Raw genomic sequence first — 17,888 nt, 5'->3', positions numbered from 1 at the left:
ACATGTAATGACATCCAGAAGGTAGAGGTTAGTGGTGATTTAATCCCAGACTACATGTAATGACATCCAGAAGGTAGAGGTTAGTGGGGATTTAATCCCAGACTACATGTAATGACATCCAGAAGGTAGAGGTTAGTGGGGATTTAATCCCAGACTACATGTAATGACATCCAGAAGGTAGAGGTTAGTGGTGATTTAATCCCAGACTACATGTAATGACATCCAGAAGGTAGAGGTTAGTGGTGATTTAATCCCAGACTACATGTAATGACATCCAGAAGGTAGAGGTTAGTGGTGATTTAATCCCAGACTACATGTAATGACATCCAGAAGGTAGAGGTTAGTGGTGATTTAATCCCAGACTACATGTAATGACATCCAGAAGGTAGAGGTTAGTGGTGATTTAATCCCAGACTACATGTAATGACATCCAGAAGGTAGAGGTTAGTGGGGATTTAATCCCAGACTACATGTAATGACATCCAGAAGGTAGAGGTTAGTGGTGATTTAATCCCAGACTACATGTAATGACATCCAGAAGGTAGAGGTTAGTGGTGATTTAATCCCAGACTACATGTAATGACATCCAGAAGGTAGAGGTTAGTGGTGATTTAATCCCAGACTACATGTAATGACATCCAGAAGGTAGAGGTTAGTGGTGATTTAATCCCAGACTACATGTAATGACATCCAGAAGGTAGAGGTTAGTGGTGATTTAATCCCAGACTACATGTAATGACATCCAGAAGGTAGAGGTTAGTGGTGATTTAATCCCAGACTACATGTAATGACATCCAGAAGGTAGAGGTTAGTGGGGATTTAATCCCAGACTACATGTAATGACATCCAGAAGGTAGAGGTTAGTGGTGATTTAATCCCAGACTACATGTAATGACATCCAGAAGGTAGAGGTTAGTGGTGATTTAATCCCAGACTACATGTAATGACATCCAGAAGGTAGAGGTTAGTGGTGATTTAATCCCAGACTACATGTAATGACATCCAGAAGGTAGAGGTTAGTGGTGATTTAATCCCAGACTACATGTAATGACATCCAGAAGGTAGAGGTTAGTGGTGATTTAATCCCAGACTACATGTAATGACATCCAGAAGGTAGAGGTTAGTGGGGATTTAATCCCAGACTACATGTAATGACATCCAGAAGGTAGAGGTTAGTGGTGATTTAATCCCAGACTACATGTAATGACATCCAGAAGGTAGAGGTTAGTGGTGATTTAATCCCAGACTACATGTAATGACATCCAGAAGGTAGAGGTTAGTGGTGATTTAAACCCAGACTACATGTAATGACATCCAGAAGGTAGAGGTTAGTGGTGATTTAATCCCAGACTACATGTAATGACATCCAGAAGGTAGAGGTTAGTGGTGATTTAATCCCAGACTACATGTAATGACATCCAGAAGGTAGAGGTTAGTGGTGATTTAATCCCAGACTACATGTAATGACATCCAGAAGGTAGAGGTTAGTGGTGATTTAATCCCAGACTACATGTAATGACATCCAGAAGGTAGAGGTTAGTGGTGATTTAATCCCAGACTACATGTAATGACATCCAGAAAGTAGAGGTTAGTGGTGATTTAATCCCAGACTACATGTAATGACATCCAGAAGGTAGAGGTTAGTGGTGATTTAATCCCAGACTACATGTAATGACATCCAGAAGGTAGAGGTTAGTGGTGATTTAATCCCAGACTACATGTAATGACATCCAGAAGGTAGAGGTTAGTGGTGATTTAACCCCAGACTACATGTAATGACATCCAGAAGGTAGAGGTTAGTGGTGATTTAATCCCAGACTACATGTAATGACATCCAGAAGGTAGAGGTTACTGGTGATTTAATCCCAGACTACATGTAATGACATCCAGAAGGTAGAGGTTAGTGGTGATTTAATCCCAGACTACATGTAATGACATCCAGAAGGTAGAGGTTAGTGGTGATTTAATCCCAGACTACATGTAATGACATCCAGAAGGTAGAGGTTAGTGGTGATTTAATCCCAGACTACATGTAATGACATCCTGTCTCTCCTGTCTCTCCTGTCTCTCCTGTCTCACCTCTCTCTCCTGTCTCACCTCTCTTATGTCTCACCTGTCTCTCCTGTCTCCCGTCTGTCTTCTAGGCCCAGCTATTCAAGCATGGCAAGAGAGATGACTTTCTCCAGTACGGTAAGAATGTCCTTCAATAGTTGCTTTTTGATCAGCAATTTGACTTCATCCATTGTGATAAGTAGTTGTCTTACCTCCTTTATCCATTGTGATAAGTAGTTGTCTTACCTCCTTTATCCATTGTGATAAGTAGTTGTCTTACCTCCTTTATCCATTGTGATAAGTAGTTGTCTTACCTCCTTTATCCATTGTGATAAGTAGTTGTCTTACCTCCTTCATCCATTGTGATAAGTAGTTGTCTTACCTCCTTCATCCATTGTGATAAGTAGTTGTCCCACCTCCTTTATCCGTTGTGGATAAGAGCATCTGCTAAATAAGTTAAATGTAGGTGATCTTCTGATGTTGACTGACTGACTGACTGTAGGTGATGGTGTGTGATGTAAACTACACCCCTAACATCACATTAAACCAGTCTCTTTCCTGTAGTGTTTTGTCTTACCAACGTAGTGGTGAGCACATTAAACCAGTCTCTTTCCTGTAGTGTTTTGTCTTACCAACGTAGTGGTGAGCACATTAAACCAGTCTCTTTCCTGTAGTGTTTTGTCTTACCAACGTAGTGGTGAGCACATTAAACCAGTCTCTTTCCTGTAGTGTTTTGTCTTACCAACGTAGTGGTGAGCACATTAAACCAGCCTCTTTCCTGTAGTGTTTTGTCTTACCAACGTAGTGGTGAGCACATTAAACCAGCCTCTTTCCTGTAGTGTTTTGTCTTACCAACGTAGTGGTGAGCACATTAAACCAGTCTCTTTCCTGTAGTGTTTTGTCTTACCAACGTAGTGGTGAGCACATTAAACCAGTCTCTTTCCTGTAGTGTTTTGTCTTACCAACGTAGTGGTGAGCACATTAAACCAGCCTCTTTCCTGTAGTGTTTTGTCTTACCAACGTAGTGGTGAGCACATTAAACCAGCCTCTTTCCTGTAGTGTTTTGTCTTACCAACGTAGTGGTGAGCACATTAAACCAGCCTCTTTCCTGTAGTGTTTTGTCTTACCAACGTAGTGGTGAGCACATTAAACCAGTCTCTTTCCTGTAGTGTTTTGTCTTACCAACGTAGTGGTGAGCACATTAAACCAGTCTCTTTCCTGTAGTGTTTTGTCTTACCAACGTAGTGGTGAGCACATTAAACCAGCCTCTTTCCTGTAGTGTTTTGTCTTACCAACGTAGTGGTGAGCACATTAAACCAGTCTCTTTCCTGTAGTGTTTTGTCTTACCAACGTAGTGGTGAGCACATTAAACCAGCCTCTTTCCTGTAGTGTTTTGTCTTACCAACGTAGTGGTGAGCACATTAAACCAGCCTCTTTCCTGTAGTGTTTTGTCTTACCAACGTAGTGGTGAGCACATTAAACCAGTCTCTTTCCTGTAGTGTTTTGTCTTACCAACGTAGTGGTGAGCACATTAAACCAGCCTCTTTCCTGTAGTGTTTTGTCTTACCAACGTAGTGGTGAGCACATTAAACCAGCCTCTTTCCTGTAGTGTTTTGTCTTACCAACGTAGTGGTGAGCACATTAAACCAGCCTCTTTCCTGTAGTGTTTTGTCTTACCAACGTAGTGGTGAGCACATTAAACCAGCCTCTTTCCTGTAGTGTTTTGTCTTACCAACGTAGTGGTGAGCACATTAAACCAGCCTCTTTCCTGTAGTGTTTTGTCTTACCAACGTAGTGGTGAGCATATTAAACGATGTGACACAGATTCTTCACCTGTGGTGAGGTCACCTGGTGGTGAGGTCACGGTGGTGAGGTCACCTGGTGGTGAGGTCACCTGGTGGTGAGGATTCTCCACAGCACGCTGTCTCACCAAAACACTGATGTGGTTAGATTGTTAACGTAGCTACAACGAGCTGTGGCTCAAAGCAGCCTCATAAATAGTTTCAGTCAGACATTCACACTTGACATACAGTTGAAATATCTAGCCAATACATTTTGAGTTGAATAACATTGCTTGTAAACTTCAGAGCTGTGACGATGTACAACCTCATATTAGTAGTAGTCATGTGTCCTGCTCCAGAGTCTACACATCCTGGGTGCAACGTCATCGTCTGACTGGCTGCTTCTCTGGCCAGCTCTCATTGGCTCCTGCAGATGATCACCGTTCTGAAGAGTTGTCGTAGCACATCTCACACTACAAGAGCATTTCAGATTTGGTGCCAATAAAATGTAAAGAAATATTGTGATGGTTCAAAGAGGAGATGGGTAGCCCTCAGACTGCATCTCTGACCCGCGTCGGTGACGGCCACACACCCTGAGTAGGCAACGACATGAGGAGTTTGTCTCCAATCTCTAAAACTTGTGTGGGACGGCTAAATTGTATGCCCGGTTTAACTGGTGGTGCTGCAGTGTCTGGACCACTGTAGTGTTACCATGGTACGTGTGTGTGTGTGTGTGTGTGTGTGTGTGTGTGTGTGTGTGTGTTCCTCAGCTCCAGTGGTGCTGCAGTGTCTGGACCAGTGTCATGTGGCAGAGAGCAGCCAGGCTACGCTGAGGAAGCTGGGGGTCAAGCTGATACAGAGACTGGGTCTGACCTTCCTCAAGCCCCGACTGGCCAAGTGGAGGTGAGATGTGCACACACACACACACACACACACACACACTGAGGTAGGAGTCAAGCTGATACAGAGACAGTCTAACCTTCCTCAACCATTGGAGGAGACCCAGTCCCTAGATGTTAATTTGGGAGCCTTTGCACGCCGTTGAACGTTTCTTAAGGGAAAGCTGGTCTCACTGTGTTGAGACCTTGTATGTTTGCTTGTCATTCAGGTACCAGAGAGGGAGTCGCTCCCTGGCAGCCAACCTGTCTCTGTCCCAGTCTGGCTCCACAGTAGAGGCTGTTAGCCCAGACATGGAGACCCAGAGCCAGGAGGAGGACTATGATATCCCAGAGGAGGTGGAGAACGTCATCGGTCAGTCAGCGTTACTCACTCTCTCCTTCTCTCTCGTTCTTTCTCTCTTGTTCTCTTTCTCTCATTCTCGCTCTCTCTCGTTTTCTCTCTCTCTCGTTCTCTCAGCTCTCTCTGGTTCTCTCAGCTCTCGCTCTCTCGTTCTCTCAGCTCTTGCTCTCTCGTTCACTCAGCTCTCGCTCTCTCGTTCTCTCAGCTCTTGCTCTCTCGTTCTCTCAGCTCTTGCTCTCTCGTTCTCTCAGCTCTTGCTCTCTCGTTCTCTCAGCTCTTGCTCTCTCGTTCTCTCAGCTCTTGCTCTCTCGTTCTCTCAGCTCTTGCTCTCTCGTTCTCTCAGCTCTTGCTCTCTCGTTCTCTCAGCTCTTGCTCTCTCGTTCACTCAGCTCTTGCTCTCTCGTTCTCTCAGCTCTTGCTCTCTCGTTCACTCAGCTCTTGCTCTCTCGTTCTCTCAGCTCTTGCTCTCTCGTTCTCTCAGCTCTTGCTCTCTTGCTCTCTCGTTCTCTCAGCTCTTGCTCTCTCGTTCTCTCAGCTCTTGCTCTCTCGTTCTCTCAGCTCTCTCTCTCTCTCGTTCTCTCAGCTCTCTCTCTCTCTCGTTCTCTCAGCTCTCTCTCACTCTCGTTCTCTCAGCTCTCTCTCACTCTCGTTCTCTCAGCTCTCTCTCACTCTCGTTCTCTCAGCTCTCTCTCACTCTCGTTCTCTCAGCTCTCTCTCACTCTCGTTCTCTCGTTCTCTCAGCTCTCTCTGGTTCTCTCAGATCTCTCTCTGGTTCTCTCAGATCTCTCTCTGGTTCTCTCAGATCTCTCTCTCTGGTTCTCTCAGATCTCTCTCTCTCGTTCTCTCAGCTCTCTCTCTCTCGTTCTCTCAGCTCTCTCTCTCTCGTTCTCTCAGCTCTCTCACTCTCGTTCTCTCAGCTCTCTCTCACTCTCGTTCTCTCAGCTCTCTCTCACTCTCGTTCTCTCAGCTCTCTCTCTCTCTCGTTCTCTCAGCTCTCTCTCTCTCTCGTTCTCTCAGCTCTCTCTCTCTCTCGTTCTCTCAGCTCTCTCTCTCTCTCGTTCTCTCAGCTCTCTCTCTCTCTCGTTCTCTCAGCTCTCTCTCTGGTTCTCTCAGCTCTCCCTCTCTCGTTCTCTCAGCTCTCTCTCTCTGGTTCTCTCAGATCTCTCTCTGGTTCTCTCAGCTCTTGCTCTCGTTCTCTCAGCTCTCTCTCTCGTTCTCTCTCTTGATATGTCTGAAGTCAGCATCCTTCTCACTGTCTCATTGGTTTTAAGGCCTGTATCTTATGTTCAGTTGAGAGTGCAACATCCTGAACTACTTGACCAATAACAACACAGATTTACATGTTCTGTTGCAAAACATTTTGTTTTGTGCCCTACTGAATTTGACCCACATCAGGTCTGTTATGGTGTTCAGTCACAGCTATTCAGGTAGTGATTCTCTCTGTCTGTTATGGTGTTCAGTCACAGCTATTCAGGTAGTGATTCTCTCTGTCTGTTATGGTGTTCAGTCACAGCTATTCAGGTAGACTCTCTCTCTCTCTGTCTGTTATGGTGTTCAGTCACAGCTATTCAGGTAGTGATTCTCTCTCTCTCTGTCTGTTATGGTGTTCAGTCACAGCTATTCAGGTAGTGACTCTCTCTCTCTCTCTGTCTGTTATGGTGTTCAGTCACAGCTATTCAGGTAGTGACTCTCTCTCTCTCTCTCTGTCTGTTATGGTGTTCAGTCACAGCTATTCAGGTAGTGATTCTCTCTGTCTGTTATGGTGTTCAGTCACAGCTATTCAGGTAGTGATTCTCTCTGTCTGTTATGGTGTTCAGTCACAGCTATTCAGGTAGTGATTCTCTCTCTCTCTGTCTGTTATGGTGTTCAGTCACAGCTATTCAGGTAGTGACTCTCTCTCTGTCTGTCTGTTATGGTGTTCAGTCACAGCTATTCAGGTAGTGACTCTCTCTCTCTCTCTCTGTCTGTTATGGTGTTCAGTCACAGCTATTCAGGTAGTGACTCTCTCTCTCTCTGTCTGTCTGTTATGGTGTTCAGTCACAGCTATTCAGGTAGTGATTCTCTCTCTCTCTCTGTCTGTTATGGTGTTCAGTCACAGCTATTCAGGTAGTGACTCTCTCTCTCTCTGTCTGTCTGTTATGGTGTTCAGTCACAGCTATTCAGGTAGTGACTCTCTCTCTCTCTGTCTGTCTGTTATGGTGTTCAGTCACAGCTATTCAGGTAGTGATTCTCTCTGTCTGTTATGGTGTTCAGTCACAGCTATTCAGGTAGTGATTCTCTCTGTCTGTTATGGTGTTCAGTCACAGCTATTCAGGTAGTGATTCTCTCTCTCTCTCTGTCTGTTATGGTGTTCAGTCACAGCTATTCAGGTAGTGACTCTCTCTCTCTCTGTCTGTCTGTTATGGTGTTCAGTCACAGCTATTCAGGTAGTGACTCTCTCTCTCTGTCTGTCTGTTATGGTGTTCAGTCACAGCTATTCAGGTAGTGATTCTCTCTCTCTGTCTGTCTGTTATGGTGTTCAGTCACAGCTATTCAGGTAGTGACTCTCTCTCTCTCTCTCTCTCTCTGTCTGTTATGGTGTTCAGTCACAGCTATTCAGGTAGTGATTCTCTCTGTCTGTCTGTCTGTTATGGTGTTCAGTCACAGCTATTCAGGTAGTGATTCTCTCTCTGTCTGTTATTTCACAGAGCAACTGTTGGGTGGGCTGAAAGACAAGGAGACCATCGTGCGCTGGTCTGCTGCTAAGGGGTAAGAGCCTTGTTGTCACGTTGAATGAACAATACACTACGCACAAACACTAAGCGTCTGTCTTTCAGAAGGCAGGATGATGGCTATAGGCAGAAGCACTGAGTTATGTCTCATGTTGATGTAGCACAGAATAAATGTGGCACCTGAACAGACAAAACACCTAAAAACCAGAAAAGTGCCTATAGGGAGGAGCCCTCATGTTGATGAAGTACAGATGAATTGCTCCGATAGGATCCAACATGTCTTCCCTCTTCTCAGTATTGGGAGGGTGACAGGGAGACTCCCCAAGGAGCTGGCTGACGAGGTGGTTGGATCAGTGTTGGACTGTTTCAGGTAACAACTGGTTCATTTGCAGCTTTGCTGTGTTATGTTATGCTATTTGTCTGTGCCACTGGGAAACATCTTATCAGACAATATACAGATATATGTTGAGGTAAACTCAGCAAAAAAAGAAACGTCCTCTCACTGTCAACTGCGTTTATTTTCAGCAAACTTAACATGTGTAAATATTTGTATGAACATAACAAGATCCAACAACTGAGACATAAACTGAACAAGTTCCACAGATATGTGACTAACAGAAATGGAATAATGTGTCCCTGAACAAAAGGGGGGGTCCAAATCAAAAGTAACAGTATCTGGTGTCGCCACCAGCTGCATTAAGTACTGCAGTGCATCTCCTCCTCATGGACTGAACCAGATTTGCCAGTTCTTGCTGTGAGATGTTACCCCACTCTTCCACCAAGGCACCTGCAGGTTCCCGGACATTTCTGGGGGGAATGGCCCTAGCCCTCACCCTCCAATCCAACAGGTCCCAGACATGCTCAATGGGATTGAGATCCAGGCTCTTCTCTGGCCATGGCAGAACACTAACATTCCTGTCTTGCAGGAAATAACGCACAGAACGAGCAGTATGGCTGGTGGCATGCTGGAGGGTCATGTCAGGATGAGCCTGCAGGAAGGGTACCACATGAGGGAGGAGGATGTCTTCCCTGTAACACACAGCGTTGAGATTGCCTGCAATGACCACAAGCTCAGTCCGATGATGCTGTGACACACCGCCCCAGACCATGACGGACCCTCCACCTCCAAATCGATCCCGCTCCAGAGTACAGGCCTCAGTGTAACGCTCATTCCTTTGACAATAAACGCGAATCCAACCATCACCCCTGGTGAGACAAAACCATGACTCGTCTGTGAAGAGCACTTTTTGCCAGTCCAGTCTGGTTCAGCGACGGTGGGTTTGTGCCCATAGGCGACGTTGTTGCCGGTGATTTCTGGTGAGGACCTGCCTTACAACAGGCCTACAAGCCCTCAGTCCAGCCTCTCTCAGCCTATTGTGGACAGTCTGAGCATTGATGGAGGGATTGTACGTTCCTGGTTTAACTCGGGCAGGTGTTGTTGCCATCCTGTACCTGTACCACAGGTGTGATGTTCGGATGTACCGATCCTGTGCAGGTGTTGTTACATGTGGTCTGCCACTGCGAGGACGATCAGCTGTCTGTCCCGTCTCCCTGTAGTGCTGTCTTAGGCATCTCATAGTACGGACATTGCAATTTTCTTGCCCTGGCCACATCTGCAGTCCTCATGCCTCCTTGCAGCATGCCTAAGGCACGTTCACGCTGATGAGCATGGGCATCTTTCTTTTGGTGTTTTTCAGAGTCAGTAGAAAGGCCTCTTTAGTGTCCTAAGTTTTCATAACTGTGACCTTAATTGCCCACCGTCTGTAAGCTGTTAGTGTCTTAACGACCGTTCCACAGGTGCATGTTCATTAATTGTTTATGGTTCACTGAACAAGCATGGGAAACAGTGTTTAAACCCTTTACAATGAAGATCTGTGAAGTTATTTGGAGTTTTACGAATTATCTTTGAAAGACAGGGTCCTGAAAAGGGGACGTTTATTTTTTTGCTGAGTTTATTAAAGCTCCCAAACAGTAATTCTGATTCCCATGTAAAATAACCCTTTGCGTGATTAAAATATCACCCATAATTTTTTATGGGGGGATAGAATTGCTTAATTATTTTTTTGTTTTAATCTCTTTTCCTCTCATGGCAAACTACCAGGAAGTTTTATAAAGACAGGTTGAGTGGGCGGGGAGCTTATATTCATGAGCTGGCCTTGACCGACAGGTCTTTGAAACATGGAACTTGGATGCAGTGTTGCTGTAAAATCATCTCAAGCTACAGTGGGTGAAAAAAGTATTTGATCCCCTGCTGATTTTGTACGTTTGCCCACTTACAAAGAAAGGATCAGTCTATAATTTTAATAGTAGGTTTATTTGAACAGTGAGAGACAGAATAACAACAAAAAAATCCTGAAAAAAGCATGTCAAAAATGTTATAAAATGATTTGCATTTTAATGAGGGAAATAAGTATTTGACCCCTCTGCAAAACATGACTTAGTACTCTTGGTGGCAAAACCCTTGTTGGCAATCAGAGGTCAGACGTTTCTTGTAGTTGGCCACCAAGTTTGCACACATCTCAGGAGGGATTTTGTCCCACTCCTCTTTGCAGATCTTCTCCAAGTCATTAAGGTTTGGCGTTCGGCAACTCGAACCTTCAGCTCCCTCCACAGATTTTCTATGGGATTAAGGTCTGGAGACTGCCTAGGCCACTCCAGGACCTTAATGTGCTTCTTCTTGAGCCACTCCTTTGTTGCCTTGGCCGTGTGTTTTGGGTCATTGTCATGCTGGAATACCCATCCACGACCCATTTTCAATGCCCTGGCTGAGGGAAGGAGGTTCTCACCCAAGATTTGACGGTACATGGCCCCGTCCATCGTCCCTTTGATGCGGTGAAGTTGTCCTGTCCCCTTAGCAGAAAAACACCCCCAAAGCATAATGTTTCCACCTCCATGTTTGACGGTGGAGATGGTGTTCTTGGGGTCATAGGCAGCATTCCTCCTCCTCCAAACACGGCGAGTTGAGTTGATGTCAAAGAGCTCCATTTTGGTCTCATCTGACCACAACAGTTTCACCAGTTGTCCTCTGAGTCATTCAGATGTTCATTGGCAAACTTCAGACGGGCCTGTATATGTATTCTTGAGCAGGGGGACCTGGCTGGCGCTGCAGGATTTCAGTCCTTCACGGCGTAGTGTGTTACCAATTGTTTTCTTGGTGACTATGGTCCCAGCTGCCTTGACATCATTGACAAGATCCTCCCGTGTAGTTCTGGGCTGATTCCTCACCGTTCTCATGATCATTGCAACTCCACGAGGTGAGATCTTGCATGGAGCCCCAGGCCGAGGGGCAGTTCTTTTGTGTTTCTTCCATTTGCGAATAATCGCACCAAATGTTGTCACCTTCTCACCAAGCAGCTTGGCGATGGTCTTGTAGCCCATTCCAGCCTTGTGTAGGTCTACAATCTTGTCCCTGACATCCTTGGAGAGCTCTTTGGTCTTGGCCATGGTGGAGAGTTTGGAATCTGATTGATTGATTGCTTCTGTGGACAGGTGTCTTTTTTACAGGTAACAAGCTGCGGTTAGGAGCACTCCCTTTAAGAGTGTGCTCCTAGTCTCAACTCGTTACCTGTATAAAAGACACCTGGGAGCCAGAAATCTTTCTGATTGATAGGGGGTCAAATACTTATTTCCCTCATTAAAATGCAAATGAATTTATAACATTTTTGACATGCGTTTTTCTGGATTTTTTTGTTGTTATTGGTGGGATCTTTTTCTGTCTGTAAACTTAATTATGCGGGAAACTGAGGTGGACACGCCTTTTTATGTGCAAATATTGATATAATAACATATTGAAGGAAACTTGGAGTCAGGTGATGATATGGTGTGTTGTCCTCCCACTACCACTCAGGTAACATGCAGGTTAATAAGGTACAGATGAAATAAGTTGTGATGAACTTTACAGGGAGGTGAAAGTGCACAGTGATGAGCTTGATGTTCCTTTACCAATAAATATCGACGGTCTTATTCTGGTGACATGATGATCGATGTTTGACTGCCATTTGTCAAATAAAAATATTCTCGCTTTTATCCATAATAATTTCTTGTAGACCAGCCTACCTGCACTGTATGTGTCAGCTGTTGTCTAGAGCGCAGGTGTCCAGACCAGACACAACTATCAGTAGAGGTGAAAATGCCATGGAAACACTATCAACTTTTACATTTTTATTCGGTACATGAAAACTTCAGCGTAAAAGTCAATTTTATCTGCACTATGACATCACACACTGATTTTTATCAGCAACAGGACCTTTTGGTGGAAACATACTACTGCTGGGACAATGCACATTTTCTTTATGCAGATTCTAGAATATTCACATGAAAATCTGTTGCCAATGGATGGAAACCTAGCTAGTGATGTAACAAATAAATATGATTCATCTCCTGTTTGGCAAGTCTCTTGTGATGCGGTTCACATGTGTTGACATGACAACGGCGTTGGCGTTTTGAATGACCCTTCTTCTAATTATATTTGCTGACATCCTACAGTCACATTTTGGCACCAGCAGAGTAGCTATCTAGTTATATAAGTCACGCCCCTCTGCAAACACACCTTCTCCGATGTTGCTTACAAGGCGTAACTTATGACAATTAGGTAAGAGAATATCATGTTACCATTGGTGTATTAAAATGAGAGTTGGGATGATGTCACCCTATCGCTTTAATAATCCTGAATCCAAGTGGTTGACATGGGGAGGGGACCAGTAACTTTATCAATGTAGAAGCAACAGTCATTTTTCATACTTTGGTCGTCACACTTTGACCTGGTTTCATCCAAATATCATTCAATTTGATGAAAACAGGATTTTGACTGTTCATGACCGTTTTAAGGTAGTTTGTGCGGAGCTCAGGTCAGTTTTACGGAGGTCAAATGTCATCCTTGGTGTGTGTTCTTGTTCTAGTTTCCAGGAGACGGACAACGCGTGGCATGGAGGCTGCTTGGCTTTGGCAGAGCTGGGGAGAAGAGGCCTGCTGGTGCCCTCTCGTCTCCCGGACGGTACGTAACAAAACCCTGCACACACAGCTAGCTAGAGCGGCGTGCGGGAGCTTCTTGTATTTGAACTACGACACAACATGTCGTCTGTACCTGCAAAGCAACCCCCCTTCCCTTCCCATAAACCCTCACAGTCACAACAGCCATACAGAACAACAACCCCTGGATGTGTGAGTGAACTGCACTGCACTTCCCTTCCCATAAACCCTCACAGTCACAACAGCCATACAGAACAACAACCCCTGGATGTGTGAGTGAACTGCACTTCCCTTCCCATAAACCCTCACAGTCACAACAGCCATACAGAACAACAACCCCTGGATGTGTGAGTGAACTGCACTTCCCTTCCCATAAACCCTCAGTCACAACAGCCATACAGAACAACAACCCCTGGATGTGTGAGTGAACTGCACTTCCCTTCCCATAAACCCTCAGTCACAACAGCCATACAGAACAACAACCCCTGGATGTGTGAGTGAACTGCACTTCCCTTCCCATAAACCCTCACAGTCACAACAGCCATACAGAACAACAACCCATGGGATAAATATGGACAGATTTTATTTTGGTAATGCTTTTTAGAACCATATTAAATATATACACCTTATCCCACCACCATGGACCTTGTAGTATACCAAATATTATAGTCACTTAAATAGTTCCACCCTTGTTATATACAGTGTTCTGTGATCAGATATAAAGGGTTAACATTTATATGAAAGGCTATTTGGGTCAAGTCAGTGCAGGTGAGGAGTTATTTTTGAAAAGGGGGTTTCCCTGTAGCCTACGGTAGACACCATCACATGCTGGTCTTGCTTTTAGTGCTTGGTAAACATTTGATCGTCCTATAGACAGACAGGGGAGTGTCCGTGGAGGTTCAACTGTACAGCTCCACTTTACTCCTTTACATCCTGGTCCTAGACTAGAGGCCATGGGGGTTTTGAGCCACTGTCGACTTCCTGTGTCTGGTGGATGGGTATTGGTTGAACTGTCACTGTGTTCAGCAGCAGAGAGGTCTCCTCCTCAGTGCTCTCCCTCCTCCTGTCTCCTTCACCACCCGGGCCCTCTTAGTCTGTCTCTGTTTGTGAGGTGCTGTAAACTTGGTGTTTTTCCTGGCTGGGAGCTGGCTCTCTCCCCTGGCAGCTCTCTTCACCCCCCTAACTTTGGTACTAGACTGTTCAGTCTGGCCCTTGGCTGTGTGTTCCTGTTTCACCTCTCTGGTGAGGCCTGTGGTTGTGTGTTTCACCTCTCTGGTGAGGCCTGTGGTTGTGTGTTTCACCTCTCTGGTGAGGCCTGAAGTTGTGTGTTTCACCTCTCTGGAGAGGCCTGAAGTTGTGTGTTTCACCTCTCTGGTGAGGCCTGTGGTTGTGTGTTTCACCTCTCTGGAGAGGCCTGAAGTTGTGTGTTTCACCTCTCTGGTGAGGCCTGTGGTTGTGTGTTTCACCTCTCTGGTGAGGCCTGTGGTTGTGTGTTTCACCTCTCTGGTGAGGCCTGAAGTTGTGTGTTTCACCTCTCTGGTGAGGCCTGAAGTTGTGTGTTTCACCTCTCTGGTGAGGCCTGAAGTTGTGTGTTTCACCTCTCTGGTGAGGCCTGAAGTTGTGTGTTTCACCTCTCTGGTGAGGCCTGAAGTTGTGTGTTTCACCTCTCTGGTGAGGCCTGAAGTTGTGTGTTTCACCTCTCTGGTGAGGCCTGAAGTTGTGTGTTTCACCTCTCTGGTGAGGGCTGTGGTTGTTGGGGGACAGGGGCAGTCTGTTGGTGTTGGGCATACTGACGGGCTGTCTGCTGCCATAGAGCTGAGGCTGCAGCTGGAGGAAGAGGAGGAGCTAGCCAGCTGGCAGAGAGCCAGGGCTGCAGTCTGTCTCTGTTGGTCACTGGGCTCCTTGTCTGTTTGGGTGGGAGCTGGGCTGGAGCCCTGTTGATTGAGATCCACTGCGATTAAGGTGGCCATTTTGGAGCAATGGTCTGGGTTGCCTGGTTGGACACTGACAAACTCCCTCCCTGTGGCGGCAATTTTGGAGCAGTGATCTGGACTGCCTGGTGTGACCCTAAGGCTGAGGTTCAGTGGCAGGTCCTCCTCCAGGTGCCCTGTTTCAGGACAGCTCCCCCTGCTGGTGAAGAGGTCTGACTCCTGGTCCTTTTTGGAGAGGTTCAGGGGCATCAAATCTTCCCCAGTGTCTTCATCATCATCATCGTCACCATCTCGTTCAGATGAGGAGTCGTTGCTTTCGTCAGAGGTGGAGTGCTCTGTGCGGTTGGCTGCCGACCTGAATGAGGAAGAAAGACAAATAATATGCATAAGATTAGACATCCACTGAAACATCTGTATAGACTATTTAGATTAGACACTGATGCATCTGTATAGACTATTTAGATTAGACACTGAAACATCTGTATAGACTATTTAGATTAGACACTGAAACATCTGTATAGACTATTTAGATTAGACACTGAAACATCTGTATAGACTATTTAGATTAGACACTGAAACATCTGTATAGACTATTTAGATTAGACACTGATACATCTGTATAGACTATTTAGATTAGACACTGATACATCTGTATAGACTATTTAGATTAGACACTGATACATCTGTATAGACTATTTAGATTAGACACTGATACATCTGTATAGACTATTTAGATTAGACACTGAAACATCTGTATAGACTATTTAGATTAGACACTGAAACATCTGTATAGACTATTTAGATTAGACACTGAAACATCTGTATAGACTATTTAGATTAGACACTGAAACATCTGTATAGACTATTTAGATTAGACACTGAAACATCTGTATAGACTATTTAGATTAGACACTGAAACATCTGTATAGACTATTTAGATTAGACACTGAAACATCTGTATAGACTATTTAGATTAGACACTGAAACATCTGTATAGACTATTTAGATTAGACACTGAAACATCTGTATAGACTATTTAGATTAGACACTGAAACATCTGTATAGACTATTTAGATTAGACACTGAAACATCTGTATAGACTATTTAGATTAGACACTGAAACATCTGTATAGACTATTTAGATTAGACACTGAAACATCTGTATAGACTATTTAGATTAGACACTGAAGCATCTGTATAGACTATTTAGATTAGACACTGAAGCATCTGTATAGACTATTTAGATTAGACACTGATGCATCTGTATAGACTATTTAGATTAGACACTGATGCATCTGTATAGACTATTTAGATTAGACACTGATGCATCTGTATAGACTATTTAGATTAGACACTGATGCATCTGTATAGACTATTTAGATTAGACACTGAAACATCTGTATAGACTATTTAGATTAGACACTGAAACATCTGTATAGACTATTTAGATTAGACACTGAAACATCTGTATAGACTATTTAGATTAGACACTGAAACATCTGTATAGACTATTTAGATTAGACACTGAAACATCTGTATAGACTATTTAGATTAGACACTGAAACATCTGTATAGACTATTTAGATTAGACACTGAAACATCTGTATAGACTATTTAGATTAGACACTGAAGCATCTGTATAGACTATTTAGATTAGACACTGAAGCATCTGTATAGACTATTTAGATTAGACACTGAAGCATCTGTATAGACTATTTAGATTAGACACTGAAGCATCTGTATAGACTATTTAGATTAGACACTGAAGCATCTGTATAGACTATTTAGATTAGACACTGATGCATCTGTATAGACTATTTAGATTAGACACTGAAGCATCTGTATAGACTATTTAGATTAGACACTGAAACATCTGTATAGACTATTTAGATTAGACACTGAAGCATCTGTATAGACTATTTAGATTAGACACTGAAGCATCTGTATAGACTATTTAGATTAGACACTGAAACATCTGTATAGACTATTTAGATTAGACACTGAAACATCTGTATAGACTATTTAGATTAGACACTGAAACATCTGTATAGACTATTTAGATTAGACACTGAAACATCTGTATCGACTATTTAGATTAGACACTGAAACATCTGTATCGACTATTTAGATTAGACACTGAAACATCTGTATAGACTATTTAGAGCTTCAGCTGTTTTGGCTGGTAAAGAGCTGTGTGAGGAGAGTGCATGTTGTTGTATCATCACTTACCCTCTTTCCATGTGCGTTATCAAGCTCTGTGGTGCGTCCTCTTTGCTCGCGTCTACTCTGATTGGCTGCGAGGCTGGCTCTGGTCCTCCTGATTGGTTGACAGGCTGTGGTTCCCCCAGGACGGTACATCTGGAGCCCTCAGTAGTGTCTCTCTGGCTGAAGGGGTGTGGAGGGCTGGGTCTGTCAGGGGAGCCCAAGGCAGAACACCCCTCCATGGGGCTCAGTCTGGTGGGCTTGTCTCTGCTCTGCTCCACCTGGCTGGTCCCTTCCTCCGTGGGTCTGCTGTGGGGTTCACCATGGAGCCTGGGGTGGAGGTAAAAGTCATAGTCCCTAGGTCCCAGGCCGGGGCCTGGTCCTGGGCCGTACACATCCAGAGGATGGTACCTGGAGCCTGGGAGAGGGATGGGGTGGTGGTGGTCCGGGGGGCGGTACAGGCCATAGGGCAGGGGGAGACCGTATCTGTAGGGGTATGGAGGGATGAGAGATGGGTGGGAGTGGTCCGGGTTCATGGGTATCACAGGTCTTTGTGGGTTCTCCAGGAAGCTAGGCCGGTAGCACTGGGAGTTTGGCCCAGAAAGGTGATGCGTCCCTGGGATGAAGTAGGGCTGGTAGAGGGGGTGGAGGGCCGGGTGGCGATCAGGAAACAGGTAGGGAGGGTACTCGGGTATTATGTGAGGTGGGAGGGGCTTCAGCGGCATGGAGGCTGCTGCCATTGGGCCCCAGGCGAAGGTGGGGTTATGGAATGATGGCATGGGCGGAGTCAGAGACGGCTCCCCTGATTGGTTGTGGGACGACTTTAGCGCACCCTCTGGGTTCTCCCGATTGGGTGTGACTTGGGAGAAGGCTGACGGGCGTGGCAAAGCCTTGGCCTCTTTCAGTTCCTTTGTGTCTGATTTAATCACACTCTGAATGTCTTTCCTGACTGGCCTCCCACACGCCTCCTCTCTCTCCTCCTTCTCCTCCTCTCTCTCCTCCTT

General features: G+C 45.0%; 2 protein-coding genes across 5 annotated transcripts in view; one reads left to right on the top strand and one right to left on the bottom strand.

Moving 5' to 3' along the window:
• Positions 1-17,888, top strand: part of tbcd (tubulin-specific chaperone d) — a 102,240-nt gene that overhangs the window by 9,941 nt on the left and 74,411 nt on the right. For both annotated transcript variants that reach the window (NM_001140546.1, XM_045714259.1), the window contains 6 exons: positions 2,145-2,190; positions 4,604-4,736; positions 4,942-5,084; positions 7,760-7,820; positions 8,079-8,153; positions 12,682-12,776. In NM_001140546.1, coding sequence (NP_001134018.1) covers positions 2,145-2,190; positions 4,604-4,736; positions 4,942-5,084; positions 7,760-7,820; positions 8,079-8,153; positions 12,682-12,776 — 553 coding nt within the window. The remainder of the gene's footprint in view (positions 1-2,144; positions 2,191-4,603; positions 4,737-4,941; positions 5,085-7,759; positions 7,821-8,078; positions 8,154-12,681; positions 12,777-17,888) is intronic.
• The window catches only part of LOC106602071 (zinc finger protein 750), an 11,178-nt gene continuing 6,607 nt past the window's right edge, over positions 13,318-17,888 (bottom strand). The window contains exons 2-4 of one of the 3 annotated variants that reach the window (XM_045715794.1): positions 16,912-17,888; positions 14,020-15,037; positions 13,318-13,986 (exon numbers count right to left, since the gene is read on the bottom strand). The exon at positions 16,912-17,888 is cut by the window's right edge and continues 380 nt beyond it. In XM_045715794.1, the coding sequence (XP_045571750.1) occupies positions 13,774-13,986; positions 14,020-15,037; positions 16,912-17,888 (2,208 nt within the window). In that variant the 3' untranslated portion in view covers positions 13,318-13,773. Of the gene's footprint in view, positions 15,038-16,911 lie in introns of all 3 variants that reach the window. The other 2 variants (XM_045715795.1, XM_045715793.1) reach the window with 2 other exon arrangements.

Source organism: Salmo salar, chromosome ssa03, assembly GCF_905237065.1.
Source record: "Salmo salar chromosome ssa03, Ssal_v3.1, whole genome shotgun sequence".
Lineage (NCBI taxonomy): Eukaryota > Metazoa > Chordata > Actinopteri > Salmoniformes > Salmonidae > Salmo > Salmo salar.
The sequence above is the reverse complement of the archived record's forward strand: the minus strand, read 5'-3'. Positions and strand labels throughout refer to the sequence as shown.